Below are 21886 nucleotides of genomic sequence, written 5' to 3'. Positions count from 1 at the left end.
GCTAGAAATTAGATTATGCTGTTTCTTACCATCCATCTCATACAATCCTTCCATTAATACAAAATTTATTGAGCTTCTGCTGTCTACTTATCTCTGATGGAGGGTTGAGTATGGATGGGCATACATACGTGCTATAAAAACATGTACATATATTTCTATATATCACAGGTCTGTCCTTCTAAGATAACTATGGTCAGCCTTCCACATGCAGATGGCTGTACATACATCTTTAGATTCAAGCAACTGCAGGTTGAAAATATACATCGCAAAAAATCATCTATGGATTAAACATGCACACACTTTATTCCTTGTCCTTCTTCCCCAAAGACAGGATAGCAACTGTTTACATTCATGTTGTATTAGATATTAAAAACAAGATGGGTGTATGCAGGCAGCATGCAATGCCTCACTCCCCCTCCTCCCCCCCGTCACATGACAGAAGGGGTTTAAACTTCCCTGGAGTTTGGTTTCCTCAAGGATTCTGTAACTACGCCCCTGTACATACCAATAGATAGCTTTGCTCTCATTTTTTGGGGGGTGTGGAGGGGTGTGGAGGAAGAGGAAAAGTAAAAGAAGTGGGGGAAAGCAATTGCACAAACTTCAGAATCTTAGACAACCAGGGCATTAAAAAAAATTAGAGTTGGGCTGGGAAGGTGGCTTAGTGGTAGAGCGCTTGCCTTGCATGCCTGAGGCCCTGGGTTCAAATCCTCAGCACCACATAAGCAAAAAAGAAAAAAGCCGGAAGTGGCGCTGTGGCTCAAGTGGTAGAGCGCTAGCCTTGAGCTGAAGAGCTGAGGGACAGCGCCCAGGCCCAGAGTTCAGGCCCCACGACCAGACTCCCCCCCCCCAAAAAAAAAAATTAGAGTTAAACATTTCTAAACAAATAATCAAAAACCATCCCTAAGCTCTGAGGTTGTAGAGAAGCTGGATTTTGTTGGTTATTCCAGGCTTGGGCACAACATTAAGGCTGAATCCACATCTTTGGACAGAGGGACAGCAGGAAAGGCCACAGGTTGTAACTCCCTGGGTTCACCACTGAGCTTTGAATGAAGCTATTTCACTAGATTGTTACTCACGCATAGGAGTAAACACTCATAGGAGCAAAACATTAATTTCACATCCATCCAGTCAGGCAGTGTGAAGGACTTCTTTTTTTCTTTCCATGTTGGTCCTGGGACTTAAACTAAGGTCCTGGGCACTGCTCCTGAGTGTCTGTGTTCAAACCTACCACTTGAGCCACAGCTTGACTCCAGGTTTTTGCTGATTAATTGGAGATAAGACTCTCTCAGATTTATCAGCCAGCTAGCTTCTAACTGTAATCCTCAGTTCTCAGCCTCCTGAGTAGCTAGAATTACAAGCGTGAGCTAGCAGCTCCTGGCTAATTAGTGGGATTTTTTAATGTCATCTTAAACTTAAGTGTCTTACGTGGGTTCTCCTAGCCAGATCATGGTTTATGATGTGTGGGGCATTTAAGAAAGGCCTGCAGAGTATTAAGAGAAGGCAGAAATATAGTTGCTATCTCCTAGAGTCATAGCCTAAGACAAAGATATGCTCATAAATAAGGCCAACAAAAAAAGAAGTTGTACAAAAATTATAGTTCAGTGTTTTAGACTAGGATCCTGAACCAGATCCCAACCGACCAGGCTAAAATTTAAAATTGGAGTTACTTAGGCCAAAAGTCCGTGTCACCAAACCAAAACTTAGATGTTATGTGTCCTTCTTTTCTATCAGAACAGAGAAATAATAACCAATTTTTTTTACAAGACTATAAAAAAAGGTCAGTCTTAATTGCATGGCAACAAAATTCTCCTGAATTTAATCCTTACAAAAATGTAGCCTGAAGTAAACTAGTTACTTTCCTAGTATTCTGTCTCTCTGCTCCCGCCTTACAAAGTGAGTGACTTCAAAATGCTTGATCTACTTTTGGTCCTTTGCTTTTGCATTTTTCAATCTCTCTCTCTCTCTTTATTTTTGGTCTATAAACCAATTTTTTCTCCTTAGCCCTGGAAACTCTCCCTCTATTTATGGAATGAAGTCTTGTCTGAGTCTAGAATTGCAAAATAAAGAGTTAAAATCCTTAAGTCAAATGGTCGTAATTTTGTACTTTGGTATATTTTTGAGGGCTTCAAAAAGAAGTCCAAAAATAATGACAGTAGCTGGGCAGCAGTGACTCTCACATCTGTAATCCCAGCTACTCAGGAGGTTAAGATCTGAGGATCAAAGTTGGAAGCCAATTCAGGCAGGAAAATCCATGAAATTCTTACCTTCAGTTAGCCACCGAAAAGCCAGAAGTGAACCTGTGGCTCACGTGGTAGAACCTCGAGTATAATAGCTAGGGGACAGTATCTAGGCCCCAAGTTCAAGCCCTAATACTGGTAGAGTAATAATAAGATAGTGGTAGTAATAATAATGACAATGATGCTTTGGGAATGATAAAACAGGGCGGAGTCCATGAGAGCACTTTTATACCACAGCCCTGCCACCTCCAGCTGTGTGACACCTAACATGTCACTTAACTTTATGCATGGAGGGATGTCACTCACCTCACAGGGTGGTTGTAAAGTGGAACAAACTACAGTGTGTGCAGCACACAGGAGTTCTTGGTAAATGCAGGCCATTAGTCACTGTGCGTTTACTTAAATGGGTCTAGGGGGACACTTAAAATCTCAGTTATGTTGCTGGGTATTGCAGACACTCATAAAGAAGGGTATAATACACATCCATCTAGCAAGAGAGAGTGAGGGAACGGGTGACGTTGTCCAAAAAGAAATGTACTCTTGGGCTGGGAAGGTAGCTCAGTGGTAGAGCACTTGCCTTGCATGCCTGAGGCCCTGGGTTCGATTCCTCAGCACCACATAAGCAAAAAGAAAAAAGCCGGAAGTAGCGCTGTGGCTCAAGTGGTAGAGTGCTAGCCTTGAGCTGAAGAGCTGAGGGACAGCGCCCAGGCCCAGAGTTCAAGCTCCATGACTGGACCCAAAAGAAAAAAAAAAGAAATGTACTCTTTACCTGACTTATATAATTGCTTCCCCTCTGTATATCACCTTTATAGTAACAATCATTTTTTTAAATGCATCCATCTGTGAGAATTTTCATAAAGATGCAAAAAAAATACAGATACATACTCAAACATCCAAATTTCTCACCAGCTGCTTCAACAGTTCCACACTGAATTCCGAGACCCTCAAAGAATGAACTCTGGTAGTAAGGGAGAGCGTTTTGTCCCGTGACCTGGAGTATGATGACTATTTTGATGAGTGCTCACTATCAATCAGGCTTATTTTAGGGGAAGAAGATTAAGACAAGTATTTAAGCAATTCACATACACGGAGGATCTAGTCATTTAAAAATATCATTATCAGATTACCAACTAGTGAAAGACTTACCCTCTCAAACACACACACACACATAGGAACACACTAACTTCTTGTTCATGGCTGGGCAGTGACTTCAAATTTTGTTTCTATGCGTAATATATCTTGTATCTGCTGCAGGAATTGATTTCCAGACTTGTCAAAGGAAGAAAAATACTATCCTCCTGCTGGGAAATAAATCCGTATTCCTCCACTGGAACATTCGCTCAAATCAGCAGACAAGTCAGGAGTTGGTGGCACTGTACTACAGCGTAATTGAAAATTCATCTTTTTTATCCACTGTTTCTGCTTGAAGGAATCCCATTATTTATGCAGAGTGTCAGGATGATGCTCAACGCATCTGTCTTTCTTTGCATTTAGCAAGTCCTGGTAATGTGTTGGACTGTATAGATTTCTAAGGCTGCATTGCAGCGGGACTGAGATCATTTGGCAAACGTCTAGTGAATGTTGTCCAGGTGCCAGGCACTCAGACGGGCATGAGAAGATCAGTGGCAATATAAATGAATCAACTTCTTTTAACAGGGTTGATAGACAATAAGTAAATAAATCAACGAGAGGGCTAATTGAGAGTCCAGGTGAGAGAATTAAAGTCAGGCTATACGGTCATGATAAAGAGGGAGATACTGTGTGCAGGAAGGGAGAGAACATTTCATCTGGGGCCTGAATGATAGGAAAATACTAGCACAGCCATAAGAAGGTCTGGGACAAGAGGGTCCAGCATAATTTGGACATGGGACTATCACATCCCTTTACTATTATTATTATTTGTGCCATTCCTGGGCCTTGAACTCTGTCTCTGAGCTTCTTTTGCTCAAGGCTAGCCTTCTACCACTTGAGTCACAACTCTACTTCCCATATTTTTGGTAGGTTATTGTAGATAAGAGTCTCATAGACTTTCCTACCGGGACTAGCTTTGAACAGTGATCCTTACATCTCAGCCTCCTGAAAAGCTAGAATTGCAGGTGTGAGCCACCAGTACCCAACTCCTTTACCCATATAGTTAGTCATCAAATCAATCATACATTATTATGTATTATTATTAATTGGGTACCTAGGTATGTCACCTCAGGTTACACAAATATGTCACCTTTGACACCTTTCAGTAACTGATTCATGCTAAAGGAATCATCAGCCTGTTCTGTATTTAGAAAGGAAAAAAAATCCAGACCTCAAAACAATTATGTAACAGTGGTGAAAACTTCCTCTCCATCAATACTCTATTTAGGAAGTGGGGGATAGTATTGGTTTCACCACAATGCTGGCACCGGATTGTACAGTTTGGATTCAGCTTGAGTACACATCCTAAAGCTTTATGTGTTGAGATCTGGGCCACTGGTAGCTCACACCTGTAATCCTAGCTACTCAGGAAGCTGAGATCTAAAGATCGAGGTTCAAAGCCAGCCTAGGCAGAGAATTCCATGACACCCTTATATCCAGTTAATCAGCAAAAAAGCAGAGGCAGAGGTATACCTCAAATAGTAAAGCACCAACCATCAGCAAACATGTAGAGACTGGTTTGAGAGGAAAAAAGCATGGTCAACAGACAAGATTACAGAATCATATTAACTCTTTGAGACCAGAAGTTATATCTTGTAGTTCTTTGCAAGCCTTTCAGCAACCAACTCAGTCTGGGTAGCCACAGGCAGGGCAGCGGGACAGGCATTGGCTTTAGAGCAGGCTGAGATCTGTGATCCATGACAGGCCAAACAGCCTTTCTGGTTTCAGTTGCCACATCTTCAAAATGGAGATAGTCACATGGATGGATGATGAAAAGCTGAAGTTTTGTGATAATATGAGCATAGATGCAATGTGGTGGTTTATGATGATGATGGTGATGATGATGATGATGATGATGGTTGAAGATGTGATTGACAAGTAACTGTCTGTAGGATATTAATATAGGTCCCCAAGTTTGTCATTGGAGACTCATTCAGCATAGTTTCTGCCTAGCCCTTGGTTCATGGACAATTATGTCGTACAGACCTTCTAGACCATAAGTGACCTCTGTATAGCTTCTGAAGCCACACATTCAAGTGAGTTTCTCTGATCATCACATGCCAGAGCTGATGCAAACACCGATTGTATTCATGTACTTTCAGGATAGGGATAGAGTTCAGAGATGGAGCCCTTTTACTTTTCCTTCCCATATCCAGTGTACATGCTCAAAGAGTATTCATGCTCTTTGTTCTACCTCCTGCCCAGGCTCAGACTATCCCTCATCCACCTTGAGTTCTAAAGACCACACAGCTCAGCTCACATACGATCTTTATTTCAGGGATCTTCTAGAGGATTCTTGTACCCAGCAGGTCCCATCCTTGTCTCCTGGCCATAACCTCTGCCCCACCAGGAAACTGCCATGGCACCAATCTCATGTATTAGATTATTGTCTATATATCTCACTTCTACTCCTGGATGAGCAACCTTTGAAGGAAAAATGTCTTTATTATCCACCAGTGTCAGCCTCACTGCTCAGCATGGGTAGGCAAATGTTAAAAGGAAAATCATTGCTGATGGCTCACTCCTATAATCCTAGCTACTCAGGAGACATAGATCTAAGAATCATGGTTTCAAACCAGGCAGGGCAGGAAAGTCTGTGAGACTCTTATCTCCAATTAACTGCCCAAAAATAAAGCGGCAAGTGGTTCAAGTGATAGAGTATTAGACTTGAGCAAAAGGTTCAAGGAAAGCACCCAGGCCCCGAGTTCAAGTCCCAGAACTGGTGCGCGTGCGCGCGCGCACACACACACACACACACACACACACACACACACACACACACACACACACACACACACACACACACACACACACAAAGGAAAGCCATTAGGCTAAAAGTATTCAGTTGTCCAATTGCTGCTAAATACATGCTCACTTCTTACAGAATAAACGTTAAAATATTAAAACAAACCCGCTAACACCAGTTTCCTTGTGGTGAGTATCTTCCTCACTGTGTTGTAAGAATTAAAGATACATATTCCTGTCCCATTGATCAAAAAGACTGTTACTATGGTGTGAAATGGATGGACAGACAGACAATCTCAGTCTCAGCCTTCATCCCAAAGACTTCTCTGGTCCTTAGATTTATATGATGTTTCCTGCTTACATTCTTATCCATTTGAGCTTAAATGTCTTTTTTTTTTTTTTGCATAGCCTATACAAATGCTACATTTCCTAGTTATTTTTTCCCCATAAAGAATTCTTGACTCATTTTCAAAACAATACCCTCAAGATTGTCAAGAAAACGAGTTCTTCTGGCCCTTGTCCAGAGAATGCAGGCAGCCATGGGGACCCTCAGAGGGAGAGACTCTCACGGGAGTTTTCAAGCTAATCTCATTTAATTTGGAACCAGGCAGAAAATTCTTGTGTTGTCCTAGGGTACTGCACTATTTTTCTTTAAAGGGAAAGCTTTCCTTTTTCTTCAAGTTAGAATTTCTTTGGTGGTGGATTTCTTGTAGATAGAAAAATCTAGAAGAAATAATGCTTCTGTAGCAAGATTCTCTTAGAACTCAAGTGGAAAAGTTGGTTGCCTCAAAATACTGAGAAAAGTAAAATGAAATATGAAAATTTTATATTTTCTCCACAGAACAGAAGATTGGTTATAATATTCAGCCTTGCTAAGAGCTCCATGATTGCAGATTTCCATGATTCCCATATTCTACAACCCTAAAAATGAGGATGAAAATAGGACCCAACTCATTGGGCTGTTCGGAAGGTTAAATGACTTAACATAGACCATTTAGACCAGTATGTAGATAAGAGAATTCACTCCATGAGTAAGTGTTAGCTATTATTATGACTACTATTAGTTCTTTCAAAAATGAACTTTTAGAGCTCAGGTCAGAAGACTGGAAACAGAGAGCAAAGTAGCAGAGTGGTATGTTCTTAGTCATGGGAGATAGACTCAGGATAAAATTCAGGCTCCATCCATGACTTGTTCCATGACTTTGGAATGTTAGAAAAAATGTTCTATAAAGCCCAGTTCCTTTATCTGTTAAGACATCTTCATTAGTAATGGTCATTACAATAATTCAGTGAGTTGATGCATCTAGCCCAATACTTGGCATATAATCACTGCCAAGTAGGTGACCAATGAAATAAGATTTCTTTTTTGTCAGTCATGGGGCTTGAACTCTGGGCCTGAACACTGTCCCTCAGCTCTTCAGCTCAAGGCTAGCTCTCTGTCACTTGAGCCACTGCGCCACTTCCTGTTTTCTGAGTGCTTTATAAGAGTTCACGAACTTTCCTGACCTGGCTGGCTTTGAACCGAGATCCTCAGATCTTAAGCTCCTGAGTAGCTAGGATTACAGGCATGAGCCACTAGCACCCGGTGTGAAATAACACTTTTGTTATTCCTTATCTTCCTTTGTCTCACTCAGTGCTCTGTAGATACTTGCAAGGTATCACTTTGGTCACTGGATTCATTTAGTCGCTCTGAAATGAGACTTAAGGATAAAACTTAAAAATGAGAGCTGGTAGGCATCATCCTTAGTTCCCAATCCAGAGCATCATCTTGGGCAAGTCACTTCTCTGTGAGCCTGGAAGTGGGTGGCAGGGGCCAAATGAATATCAAAACTGCGGAGTCCCTGCTGCTCACCCTCCACGCTCGTTCCTTTGTCCTATGTCTCCAAGAAAAAGTTCTTAAACGATTTGAGTCTCAAACACATTGTGTTTTGTGCAGGATCATGATTGACTGCACATTTTGATGGAACAATGTCTATTTTTCCAAGGCCCATTAAATTTCTTTTTTTTCTTGCTTATGTGGTGCTGGGGAATCAAACCCAGGGCCTCATGCATTGCAAGGCAAGCACTCTGCCACTGAGCCATCTTCCCAGCCCCTAAATTTCTAACAATTCTTAAACTACAAGGCTAATGCTATGCCAAGGAAGAAATAGCTCATAAATGTGTCCAAGTTGAGTTAAAGAAAGGAATACATTCACAAAAGTATAAATGGCTTCTGATAACCAAATGACAAGTGGAAGGGGGTAATGAAAACTGTAAACTGTTTTGTATCCCTTTCATCTCTTAGTAACTTTTATTGTGAGTAGCTATGCTTTAGCATGATAGGAGACTTGAGAGAGGGAAACACTTTCTTAGCAACTGAGCTGTCTACTTGCAGTGTTACACAAGTAGGTCACCCTAAGCCTCTCTTAAAAGTTGCTTAATAGCAGACTTGATAAGCAAAGGAGCCATTTGGATCAAACTTGAGCACGACAGAAATAAAGGCATCATTGGTAATCATTGATAAGTCTTTCAATGGAGGAGGCTAAAACCTTGGGCTTTATGCTATTGTATTTCCTTTTGAATTTAACACTTACTAAAGAACATGCTTATAAAAGAAACAAGACATCATTCATAAGCCCAGGCTTAAATAGTAATCAGGCTCCTTTCCAGTACAATGTACCTTTTAATGTCTCCCTAACATCTCTTCTCCGTGTCATGTGCATTCAAGTCCAGAACCAACCTATAACTTTTTAATGTATCTTTTAAACCTATACCCTTTTCCTATGGCTCCAACACTTTAAGTGTTTTATATTGCCATCAAAGATGAAAATCTATACTGTTTTATATAACCTAGGATATATTTTTGTGGGTTTTTTTTTGGTGCCAATCCTGAGACTTGAACTCAGGACCTGGGTGCTGTCCCTGAGCTGCTTTTGCTCAAGGCTAGTGCTCTACCACTTGAGCCACAGTGCTCTTCCAGCTAGTTTATTGGAGATAAAAATCTCACAGACTTTTCTGGCTGGTCTAACATCAACCTTCAACCCTCAGATCTCAGCTTCCTGAGGGCCTAGAATTACAGATGTAAGCCACCAGCACCAGCAGTGTTTTTCATTTTTCTATGTATTTAATATGTGTTCAAGAGGACACTGATCATCAATGTTTCTCTCTCTCTCTTCCTCCCCCCCTCTCTCTCTTTCTCTCTCTCTCTCTCTCTCTCTCTCTCTCTCTCTCTCTCTCTCTCTCTCTCTCTCTCTCTCTCACACACACACACACACACACAAGACTGTAGAGTTTAACTCATATATTCTGCAGAACTTGTGAGAAAAAAGAAAATGTTTTCAGGAACAAAGGTGTGATTTCCCACACTTTTACTCCTCATTTCAAGATTTGTAACAGAAAACAAAAAGGCCAACTCATATTTTTATATTGTCTAGTGCAGGATCAAAACACATTTCCCAAAGGAAGTTCTCCAACAGTCTATCCTATTACACATTTCTAACAAAGACACAGATGTAGAAGAAGGCTATAAAAGCTTGAAAAAGTCAAGGTTCTGAGTTGTAGTTTCAGATTGCTTGGTCTGTCGTAAAACAGTGGTAAGCAAAGGAGACACTTGTCGAGAAAGCAGAAGCATATTAAAGTCATCTTCATCTTCACAGTCCCAAATAACACTTCAGCTCTCCTTGGCAATATGGCAAAAGATTTTCAAATAAGGAATGGAAATTTCTCTACACATCAAGCTGAGTTATATATCACCTTGCTATTTAGCAACATTGCCATTCTGCTAAGAGTAATAGAAAGAATAAATGCTAAAATCCATGTCTAGTAGGACAACTGGCTAGCAGAGAGAGAGAGAGAGAGAGACAGACAGAGACAGAGACACAGAGAGACACAGAGAGACACAAGAGACAGAGAGAGGCAGAGACAGAGACAAAGACAGAGACAGAGAGAGATCACATTGATCCCAGTACATTTTTATTCTTTTCACAGTAAGACTAGATGAATTTCAAGGTTAGGAATATTACTTGAAGACTGCTAAAGTATTTTAGGAGAAGCTGTAAATTTTCCTTGAAGTTCTCTTCCAAGATTTTGTTGAAGACTGAGAAGCAAAACTTTCCTATGGTTTCAAGAGCAACCTCTAATCTGTTATACATATATATATATATATATATGTATGTATATGTGTGTGTGTGTATATATATATAAATATATATATATATACAGAGAGAGAGAGAGAGAGAGAGAGAGAGAGAGAGAGAGAGAGAGAGAGAGAGAAACTATAATTCCTTCCCTCTATTATGCCTTCCCCAGGCTTGCTACCATGTGAGACTTATGAGCTGTCCCTGGGAAATCCAGGAAGGAGCTGGAATTTGTTACCATAATCAATATTTTGCTGTATTCTATGTTCCTCTCCCTAGAGGAATGCAAGCTTCACCAGTCTTCCTTCCTTTGTGTTGATCAGTGGCCATGATGAGCTGTCTTCCTACCCACGAAGGAGGAAAGCTCAAGCCTTTGCAGACAAGGAGGTCTGGGCTGTTGTTCCTATTCACCCACTCTGCTGTGCTGTCTTTGAATATTTTCATCTCTGTCCTACTTCCTCAATTTACTGGTCACAATACCCTTCACGATTGCTGCATAGATCACAGACTATGGCAACACCTACCTATGACAGGTATTATTCAGTATCACCTATATATAGATCACAAACCCTAGGTTTTATGGGACTTTCTCATTATGATTCCCTTCCCATTTCCCACTGGGAGTTAGTCATGTCAGAAACAAACAGAAAAAAAATGTCATGTCATTAAAGTTCTCTTCAACCTAAGATAACTTCCTGCAAGTTTTAGAAGATTCTTTAAAAAAAAATGGTTCAAGACACATAGTGAGCCAAATCTCTGATCTCCTTTGCACTTGCGATAAAAATAACTTTTCCCACATTTTAAAGTTGACACTCCAATGTGGATGAGCCATTCGGCTCATTGCATGAGCTGAAACAATTTGTGTGTATGTGAAACTTGTGAATTGTCAAAGTAGAAATCGAGTCCAATCTAGAGCTAGTGAGCAAGTCCTCTGTCTCCCAAATCTTTTTTTTTTGCCAGACCTTTCCACTTATCCCCTAAATGAATTCAAGTCTCCCTTTCCTAAATCAACAACAAGAAAAAGCAAAACTCCTTCATCTCGTTTCTTTGTGGGTATGACTGGATCTCTAGTGTCATATTCAAACTTTCTGTGCTGAGAAGTCTCTACCAGACATCTGTATTGTATTTCCCATTCATATAGTCTCTCAAGCCATTCCAGTTTTGTCCACATTCTGCTGAAACCACACCCAGTCGGCACCAAGGATTGTTTAAATTGTTAGTTCCAATGGCTGCACTGTCCTAGGCCATTCCCTGCTAAAAATGGACCACGCTGATGACATCCTCTTATGGAAAATTCCAACTTCGTGGGTTTATCAGTCTCTACTTACTCTTCAAACCTACCAGATTCCTTCTACTTCTTTTACAGCTCCGCCTCCTTCCTATACTTAACTCTTAAAGGTGAGTTTAAAGCTCCGTTCTCAGGCTCCTGCTGTATTATTTTATATCTTCTCCCTGGGTAATGGCATCTACACTCAAGATTTTAACCACTGTCTTTACATTGAAGGTATCCGTGCTGTAGTTGTACCAGACCTTCAGATTCTTACATGCAAGACCTGATAGAAACTTCTACCCACTTCGAGGTTTCCCAGACAGCTCAGAAACGATCATATCTTCTTCTATCCTAGAAGTGATGCTCTTCTTGAAATTGTGTTAACTCTTGGAATCGCCAACCAAATTAGAAATTTTGTCTTACTCATTATTCCCACCCAAGCATCAGATTCCAACAATTTGATCCCCTTTGTGATATTTCTTAACTCCTTCCCTTTCATATCTAACCCTCCCCAAATTCAGGTTCTCAGCATCTCTCAGACCACTGAATGGCCCTCTGACTAGCATCCCATGATGAACTTATCTTCCTCACCTGCGCAGGCTTAAAGCAGCTCCATGAACAGGTATTAAATGAACAGGTAGGTCCAACATTGAAGAGATGCAGAGACAAAGGCACACAAATAGTTCTCCCAGAAGGATCTCATCTACATGTTGCATGCCTATATTTCTACTCAAATGTAACTCTCAAGCTTTCTTATTAGTGCTGAGAGTTAATCTACACCTTTTTAAAGAAATTACTGTGTGCTGAACTAACAGCCAATCTATACTGCTTGCAACGGAAATTCTTGGACTAGTGCACAATTCCTTTTGCTCTCAACCATAATGACAGCTATGTGTCTCCTTCTATGGGTCTATGGCATCACCAAAGACAGAGTCGGACTGTGACTATAAACTTCATGTATGTGTAACCTATGTAGTATCTACCTCAAATACTTACGTAGTACTCTAAGAGCAGCAGGGACTTGAATGTTTGTCGGTAGAATAAATATTCTGCTTTTGTTTTGTTTTGTTTTGGTTTTCTGGTTCATCATGGCATTTGAACTCAGGGCTTGGGCACTGTCCCTGAGCTCTTTGCTCAAGGCTAGTGCTCTACCACTCTGAGCCACAGCACCACTTCTGGTTTTCTGGTGGTTCATTGGAGATAAGAATCTCATGAACTTTCCTACTTGGGCTGGCTTTGAACCTTGATCCTCAGATTTCAACTTCCTGAGTAGCTAGGATTACAGGTGTGAGCCACCAGTTCCTGGGTAGAATAACTATTCTTTAGCAATGTTTTTCTGTAAAATACATGATTTATTCATGATGGTATAAAGTAATGGTTTGAGACCATTCTATCTTTTCCTTAGCCCTCATAACCCCTCACCCCCCACACATACATTTCTCATCAAGAAAAGGAGGCATACATTTGTTGATCTCATTAAATTGTAAACCTAATCCTTTGGCTTCTCTATCTGTCATATCCATATGAGATTGCCTCTGGAGCAAATATCCTTCCTAGCATTTCCCATCAAGATAGGACTAGTAATACCACACGCTCAAGTTTGTTAGAAATATCACTTTTCAATAGATAGTTCAATCTAATCAACTTTTGCACATGATAAAAAAGCAAAAACAAAACACTTTTCAGACACAGCGGGATTGCTTTCGAGGTTGCGCTGCATTGTTTGTGATGGCAGATGATCAAGGTACACGAGCAGTACTGATGGGTGAATAATCCCAGAGCTATTTGTCCACTGACAGGTCACAGAGGAAGTGGACCATGTATTAGCCAGGCAAGCCGAAATCCTGCTTCGCTGTTATAGCTGGACATGAGAACATAAGCCTTTAAAGTCTTTGAAGTCCCAAGGTAGGAAGGATAACTAAACACAACCTCTCTCACTGCAGAGAAAAATGTCAAGGGGTTTGGATTTTCTTTTCTCCATCAGAGAAATGAAACGTTAGTGATGGTTGACTTTTGCTGGTACCACATACTCTTTGTCAGGCATTGTAATCTCTGTTCTCAAATAATGTTACACTCCAGGGTAAGAGAATGGCAGGCGGACTCCACTGAGGAACTACAAACGAGAATAGTGACAGAGTGGAAGGTGAAGAGAACCGTAGCAAGGGAGGGAAGGAAGCGGTGTATGTCATCGGGGACAATCATGGGATGTTTTAAGAAAGTATTGCACCTTAAAGCATGCACGGCATGTTTCTGTAACCACAAGAAGATCTTAAGGCAATTTATAAAGACACAAATGGTTGTTTCACTCCGAGTGTTGTCAGTTCAAGATCAATTGGCCCCACAAATGTGGCCTTTGGTGAGGGTGGAGCTTGTAAGAGCAAAATGGTCCCATTTCACTCTGGAGCAGAGAAAGGGAAAGGAGAGGCAGGGTCCCTCCATATCTGTGAAGGACATATCTTCAGTCATTAAGGGCCTTCTTTCAAGCCTTACCTCTGAGAGGCCCCTTCCTAAACTCCCACTGTAGGGACCAAGCTTTTCACACATAGATCCTTGGAGATGTAAACAACCAAATCACATCTGAACCCTAAAAGTGCTTAAAATAGCTCAGAGTAAGTGGGGAGAATAGAAAAGAATTATACAAGTGCAGTGAGGTATTTTGTTCCTAAACAACAGCCTCACTTATGACTAGCAATCTGTTCCTCAGTGTTTAACACTACTTCTTCCAGATGGATAGATAACCAAACACCTAATCCTAATCCTAAACACACAAATCCACTGTTATAATCGAGCTGATTAAAACAAGCACAAGAAAAGCTGAGAGAGAGAGTGATAGGAAGATTGGTAGATAGGAAAATCGGGGTCAATCAGCTAGGATGACCAGACTGCTGGCCTGACTTCCTGTGTCAGGACTCTCCACATAACTGGATCTCTCTCATAGGCTTGGAAACCAAGCATTGTTGAATAGGGTCTATTCCTATGGCAACCTAACAAAGGAGAACCTCCTATTTTAAGGATCGGGTCTCTTTGTGAATTTTATATCCCAAGACACATGTCACAAAACAGTAGCTTAGCCTAAGCCACATGAAGGTAGGAATGAAAAGCATATAAGCCCTAGAGCAAGAAGTTATTTTTTTTCTTCCCAACATATTGTGACCTTAGCTGACTTAACTATGAAAAAGGAAACACCCCCAGATATCTTCTTGGGGAGCAAGCCAGAATCTGGAGAGCAGCTCCCCATTTGGCAGCCCTTAATCTGAGTAGGAAGGGACTCAGGGGGCCTGGAGAGGAAGGAGGCAGTCCATACAGAGCCTCCATCCTGCTGTTTAGACAGATATCCCCAGTCCAGGTGGCTACGTGCCAAGTGGAGGGGTGAGGAGAGAGAGCACCACAGAACCTAACAGACAGGGAGGCCAAGATTGGAACCTGCCTGAGCCTGATGGGGAGAGATTCACATGGCTCAAAGCCTTCCATAGTAATGGAGTGGACTGAGGCTGAGCTGTGTAGGACAGAGAGAAGGGCAGTCGCTGGAAGGGAGGAGGAATCATGGGTGCAGAGACCAAAGCATTTATGACACAAACCAAAGATGTATAGAGGAAAATGTATAAGCTATTGGGAGAGATGGCAAACCAAATGCAAAACGCGATCTTATGGCTTTACATTTGCCCTACCTTCTACCCCACAAATGTAAGGAGAGGCTTAAAATAGAGCCAATGATAAGAAACGCAGGGCTCTTCATTCACTTGGAATGAAGAACAAATGGCAAACCTACAAGAAAAGAAAATTACTCTCTCCTTGGCTGCTCAGAAGTTGTACTGGAAAGTCATTGGAATTAGAATCACTAATGTTTACTTCTAATGTTTGTAATGTCAACAGATCTAGTCATAGTTCAAGGCACGAATAACATAGTTAAAGGTAACTCGCATAAGGTGCTCACTGTGTTAAATGTATTCACATATCGAAGCTTCACAACAACCTAATGAAATGGTATTTTTATTATCTTCTTCAACATTCAACAAAACGGAGACCCAGAGAGAACAAAACACTTGTATAGAAAGAGCAGAGCCTGAAATCTAATTTAACAAAGCTGTCCAGATTGGAGTTTTTATTAACCACAATGCTTACGCGGCTCCTCGTGCTAAGGAATACACACGGACATTTTCATGATCGGAAGCTGGATTCATTCAATCAGCAAATCCATTCCGGAAGTATTTATTGTGTACCTCCTGTGTGCAAGAGCTCTTTTACATGCTGAAGACCGCAGATCAGAGAGTGCATAAACATGGGTGTGACATAAAAATGTGGTGCTTTGTGGTTAGGTGGGCCCAAAGCACTGCAGTTTGGGGAGGTGTGAATTCCTCCACATGACTGATATATAATTAGATCTCTGAGGAAGAGTTTCCAACACAACCACACTCCCAGGGCCAGGACCTCATAGAGACAGATGTGTCAGTAGCAATGCAGAAGAAAGAACAAGGAGGGAACCAAGGAGACGAGGCCTTACCCAATAGTGCCACTGACTTGGCCCATAACCATGAGTGGAAGGGCCTCAGTGGGCCCCAAAGTGAAATGAGGAGCTTGTACTGAACATTCTAGAAGGCTCAACTGCAGGACGAAGGCTCCTAGGCAGAGCTAGGGTAGACTCTGGGCTGTGGTCAGGTGTGACACAGTGCTAGGCTCACCCTGACAGTAGCAATATTAACAGGGCACCTGGACACACCCGGTGATATGGCAGGGAGAATCTGGCTCCAACAGGCATTCAAGGAATGTTCCAGACTGGTGCTGGCTTCCAGCCTCTATACAGTGGGGTCATGCTTACGCCTGATGAGCTCCCAGAGTACAATGAGCAGAGGTAGTACAGGACCTAGCAATCCTGGGGGACAGGAACTTGGTGACCTCAGGACAAGAGCTGTCATCTGTAGGGAGGATAGGAGTGGCCTTCCTCTTAGAGGATCCTGCCCAAACTTCAGGCTCCACCCGGGCCTTAAGAAGTACCAGGCCAAATTTCTCACTGTTAATAGTAACTGGCACATGATTGCGTGCAGAACTGAAACTCAGCCAGCCAAGAAACCGGAAGCATCCTTACAGAGCAAGAGTAAGGTGAAAGAAGGGGTTAGAAGTAACACACACACACACACACACACACACACACACACACACACACACACACACACACACACACACACACACACACACACACCCCTACAATGTGATCCTCTAATCCTCTATCCTCCAAGATGGCCCCTACCCTAGCACATGTTATTTTATGCTAGACCCCTGGTCACCTTCCTGTCTCCAGTATTACTTATCACCTGCTCCCAGATACACAAACCATCTAGACTCTTTCTGTTTCTCCTGTTTATCCATCCTTGGCCACTATAGTGGAGTAACATAGCAGATCTTGCTTACAAGTGTTTTGAATTTCTTTTTCCTTCCTTTAAGCCCAATACTTCCATGTACACCTTCCTTCCCAGGTGTTTGTGTGGTCAAGACTTCTCATTAAGGGGCAATATCTCCGTTCTTTTTCCTTTCTTCTCCTTGTTTTGACGTCTCTCCCTTCCTCAGTTGCTCCAGTGGCTTCCTTATAGAGTTAAGATTCAGGATATGCAACCACAATCAGGCCGAAACCTAAAGGCAGTCAATAACTAATTTCAATTATAAGGCCAACTATATGTATGGTCTCTGAGTTACCTCAGTCAGCATTTCATGATGTTTCCATTTTAGTTTAGGACCACAGTTCCCAGAGGCCCAGTATCTTTCAAAGTAAGATTGAATAAAGATTTTTTTAAATTAAAGACAAGTAAGTAAAAAAAGCTTCCGGGCCAGACATGGTGATACACTCCTCAGCCACTCGGGAGGCAGAGCTCCACAGGGTTATGGTTGGGGGCTAGCCCAGGCAAGAAAGCTAACACAACCCCATCTCACGAAACAAGCTAACCATGGTGGCTCACATCTGTAAACCCAGCAACATGGGAAGCACAGGTGAGAGGATCTGAGTCCAGGGGTGGTCCCTAGTGAAAGTGTGAGACTGTATCCAAAAAATTGCCATAGCAAAAAGTAACTAAAGGGCTGGGGTCATGGCTCAAGTAGTAAAGTGCCTGCTTAAAGATCACAAGGCCCTAAGTTCAAGTCCAGTTGCACAAAAAACAAAAACAAAGGAAGGAAGGAAGGAAGGAAGGAAGAAAGGAAGGAAGGAAGCAAGGAAGCAAGGAAGGAAGGAAAGAAGGCAGGCAGGCAGCCAAGCAAACAAACAAACAAAAACTACCTATTTCCTCTACTGAAGTTAACCCTAGGATTTAGAAACCAGTTCTAGTTTGAGTCTGACGTTGATCTCATTTCTCTTGACAAGTTAGAAGTGAAAAGAATATTTTCGCCAGGCACCCATGTCTCACGCCTGTAATCCTAGCTACTCAGGAGGCTGAGATCTGAGGATTGTGCTTCAAAACCAGCCCGGGCAGGAAAGTCCATGAAACTCTTACCTCCAGTAAATCACCAGAAACCCGGAAGTGGTGCTGTAGCTCAAGTGGTAGAGTGCTAGCTTTGAGCTGAAGAGCTGAGGGACAGCTCTCAGGCCCAGAGTTCAAGCCCCATGACCAACAAAAGCAAACAAACAAACACAAGAATATTTTCACAAAAAGCAAAGAGGAAACTCAAGAAAACATAGCAACCATTGGAATAACCCAAAATGTGGATGGGAAGGGGAGCAGTGTCTGGTCATGGTGCAGCCACAATTCCCTGGGGGAGTACCCTCCATTGTGTTCTAATCCTTTACACTGCTCCATCAGAACTGGTCTATTCTATGCCCAGTGGAGATAAAGCATATTTCAAAACAGGACTAGGGGACATTGCACTTGTAAATCAGAGATGCTTAGAGATGAAGCAAAAGGGACCACCCGGGCCTTAGACAATTTCAGACAGCACAAGAGATATTTCGAGACAAGGGTAATGCTTCTGTGATCCCTACGTCTGACCTTGAGTGATGAAATTCTCGTGTGCAGGTTTGCTTCTGACTCACCCACTGTGAATTAAACCACTGCCCATCCACATAGTGGCAGTGATGTTTGTGTCCCAAGGACTTGTGGGTAACAGTTTCTGAAACTCCCAACTTTCTATGGAGCCAGCCAACAGCACAGAAGTGTTCGGAGCCTGTCTTGAAAGGTTTCTGCCACAAGATGAAGTCGATTTGCAGAAAACCTTGGGAACAGCTTGCCAAACTTCATCCTGGAACCATTTTTTAAAAATTTATCTTTCATTTACCAACCTAGAAATGGGTTTATAAGGGGAAATTCTTAGTGATGGCTTCTGAGCAAGCGACCACAGCAACTGGCACGCATGTATTATTCACGCCCTCCCCTCCTCCCTCCTCCCCCCCCCCCCATTTAGTCCGCAGTGTCCAAGTTCTGGCCTTTAAAAACTTAGGTCTGCAACCACAAGTCAAACCTGCCTGCTCTGCCCTGCAGAGGGCAGAGAAGAATGAATGAGCTTTTTCCAGCCAAGCCAGTTGTCCCAGGCATGAGCCATGAATGCAGTGGCTAGTATAAAGAAAGCAGAAGGCAAGCCACAATGCCTCCATTATACTATTAAGCTGTAATCACCTTTTCCTATAAGCACCTTCCTGTTTTCCCTGAAGGAGACAGTTTAACGGCCAGGCAGGGCAGAGGTACCAGCTCAGTGGAGCACTTCCTGCAGGCTTGGGAGGCCCCTGCGCTCCACAGCCTGTGGCCTGCTCAGATCATAACTGGTGGCAGACGAGAGCTGCGGAAAGAGGTCAGGGACTGAGGTTCATGGTTTCAGGAATGATGTTCATTTTTTTCTCATCAGGGCTCCAGTGAAACAGAGCAAGCAAGAGACTGGTGCTCAAGATCCAAGGAGAATGTTCACCACCCCCCCAGGCTTGTGCAAGTGATTTCTCTACCCACCCTAGGCCTGCCCGAACTCAGGACCAACAGCATAGAGGTGTGTGTGTGTGTGTGTGTGTGTGTGTGTGTGTGTGTGTTACCACTAGCAGCCCCAGCAACTGAGAACTCTTGAAAAAAATCACAGGCACTACCCCAGATCCTCTGAATCTCCAGAAGGAGCAGCAAGCTATGCTTGATCGTAACAACCTCCAGTCTTCTCTGAGGCCGCAAAAGTTCCAGCAGCCTTGCTTTGGAGAAAAATACTCTCCAAAGCCAGGTTCCTAAGACATAGAGCTGTCTCTCAAAAATGCTGTCACTCAAACTGGGATTGGTGGTTCACACCTGTAATCCTAGCTAATCAAGGGACTGAGATCTGAGGATCAAAGTTCAAAGCCAGACTGAACAGAAAAGTCCATGAGACTCTTAGCTCCAATTAACCACCAAAAAGCCATCAGTAGAGCTGTGGCTCAAGTGGTAGAGTGCCAGCCTTGAGTGAAAAAGCTAAGGGTCAGTGCCCAGGCCCCGAGTTCAAATTCTAGTATAGGCTTTCTCTCCCCCCACCTCTCTCTCTCACACACACACACACACAATGGTTTCCCTCAACCATACCAGGAAAAAGATAATGTACTGTCATAAAGAACCTTCCTAATGCTATCAACAAGGTAGGAATACCCTGATAGTCAACCAAGAATTACTTTTTGCCAGATACCTGGTCAGCACTGGAGACAAATACAGATTCCCACTCAGTCAGTTCTGTTTCTTCCTCTAATTCCACAGCTCAGAGTTGGCCACCACATGACACAGAGCAGCCATTTAAATATTCGAAGACAGCTTCTTGCCGTGCTATCATCTACCTGTGAGGCTCAGGGAAACTCATAGAGACAAAGACCTCCCAAAGAAGCCTGAGTGGAGTGAGCTGTGGGAACAGATCATTCTAACCAGGGCTCTGGGATCCCTGCTGGATGGTCTGGGGTCTGGGGATACATACATGTACAGGGAGAGAAGCTGGCTGGCTGGTGACCTTTCTAGCAGCCATGTCTGCTAGAAAGAGACTAGCTTCTCCTCCAAATGGTTCTGACGCTGAGGCTTCAAAATGGCAAAGCAATGGAGACAGAAAGGAAAGAATGAGGGACAGGCGGTGCTGGCAGCTGAATACTGATTGTTTCTCTTATTTACAAAGAGAGAGGAAGAAGTTGCATCTGCAATTTCATTGGAAGCTTGCTCCCACCACCCAAAGGTGTGAAACGTTCACACAGTGACCTAGGGAGTATCAGTCCATGTGGCAAAGACCCCATGGGGCACATGGGTGGGAAGGTCCTCTTGCAGAAGCATGGACATGTCTCAGCCAAGCTGGCTGAGAAGTACTCACACTCAGCACTCTCAGCTCACACTTGATGACTGACCAGCTGACTGACCAGCAGCAAGGCCAACAGGAAGCACTCCGCTGAGTAAGTGTCAATCTTCCCTTCCCTGAAGAAGGGCTGGGTTCACATGCGCATGCGTGGAGCTGCTGCTACCTGCAAGCCAGGCCCAGGGAGGACCACTCTCCCCTTCTTCCTCCACCATCCCTTTTGCCTCCTAGCTGAAAGTTTGAAGGAGGATTCCCAGGACTCCCTGCTTTCCCTCCTGAAGGAAATCAACTCCAAGGTATCATTTCCCACATGGAAAAGGGAGAGGAAAAGAAAGAAAGAAGCTAGCCAAGGATGAAGTTCAGGCCAGACTCCTCTGCGCATCGCTCTCTTACCTTCCTCGTTTAAAATCCAGGGTAGAAATTCCATCACTGAGTCAAAACCACAAGTCCCGTCTTCAAAGGCGCACGACCCAGCTGACAGGTCCAGGGCCAGGGAAAGCTGCAGGGCTGCGGGCACAAGGCCAGTTTCAGTTTGGCTGCCCTGCCTGCAGCTTCCACACCAACCCGGGGGAGCTACCTAGTAAAAGTTGGGGGGGTGGTGTGCGGAAAGGGACTGGAGAAGGATGCATGACTCCCTCCCCCGAAAACCCCAACAACCACAAACGCCCCGGGCTGCCACTGCGTGTCCCCTTGGAGTAGGGGCGCCCGGGACAGCTCAGGCAGCAGCCCTCAGCAGTTATGGGAGTGAGTCTTGAGCCCCCCCCCCGCATCTCTCCGGGCGTGTGCGTGGGGGGGGTCCCCCAGATCTCCACCTTACCTTGAACCATCAGCAGAACGCTCCTTAGCAACATGATCGCGCTGCAGGCTGGGGTGCATGCAGGCGGTCAGGTCAGCCTGCTGGGACTGGCTGATTCAAGGGAGATGCCCACGGTGGGGTGAGGGGCGCGGAGTGGGGAGGCAGTCCCCCCAAAAGCGAGAGCAGCGCGCAGGTAAAGCGCGCTCAAGCACGGCTGCCCAACTTCGCGGAGCACGCGCGCCGTGGAGAGCCCGGTGGTGCCGGGGAGCGGAGCGCTGGGCTGCGGCCACCGGCGGACCGAGGCCCAGCTGGCCCCGGGCGACGGCGGGGCTGGGCAGGGCGGAGA

At 43.6% G+C, this 21886-nt stretch overlaps 1 protein-coding gene across 2 annotated transcripts in view; it reads right to left on the bottom strand.

The window, feature by feature from the left end:
• Mamdc2 (MAM domain containing 2) overlaps positions 1 to 21886 on the bottom strand; it is a 143459-nt gene extending 121573 nt beyond the window's left edge. The window contains exons 1-2 of one of the 2 annotated variants that reach the window (XM_070035712.1): positions 21562 to 21886; positions 21138 to 21251 (exon numbers count right to left, since the gene is read on the bottom strand). In XM_070035712.1, the coding sequence (XP_069891813.1) occupies positions 21138 to 21251; positions 21562 to 21595 (148 nt within the window). In that variant the 5' untranslated portion in view covers positions 21596 to 21886. The remainder of the gene's footprint in view (positions 1 to 21137; positions 21252 to 21561) is intronic. The other variant, XM_070035711.1, reaches the window with a different exon arrangement.

This window comes from Dipodomys merriami, unplaced genomic scaffold, assembly GCF_024711535.1.
Source record: "Dipodomys merriami isolate MVZ:Mamm:240054 unplaced genomic scaffold, mDipMer1.0.p SCAF_26, whole genome shotgun sequence".
NCBI classification, from domain to species: Eukaryota; Metazoa; Chordata; class Mammalia; order Rodentia; family Heteromyidae; genus Dipodomys; species Dipodomys merriami.
This window is presented reverse-complemented; position numbering and strand designations above follow the sequence as displayed.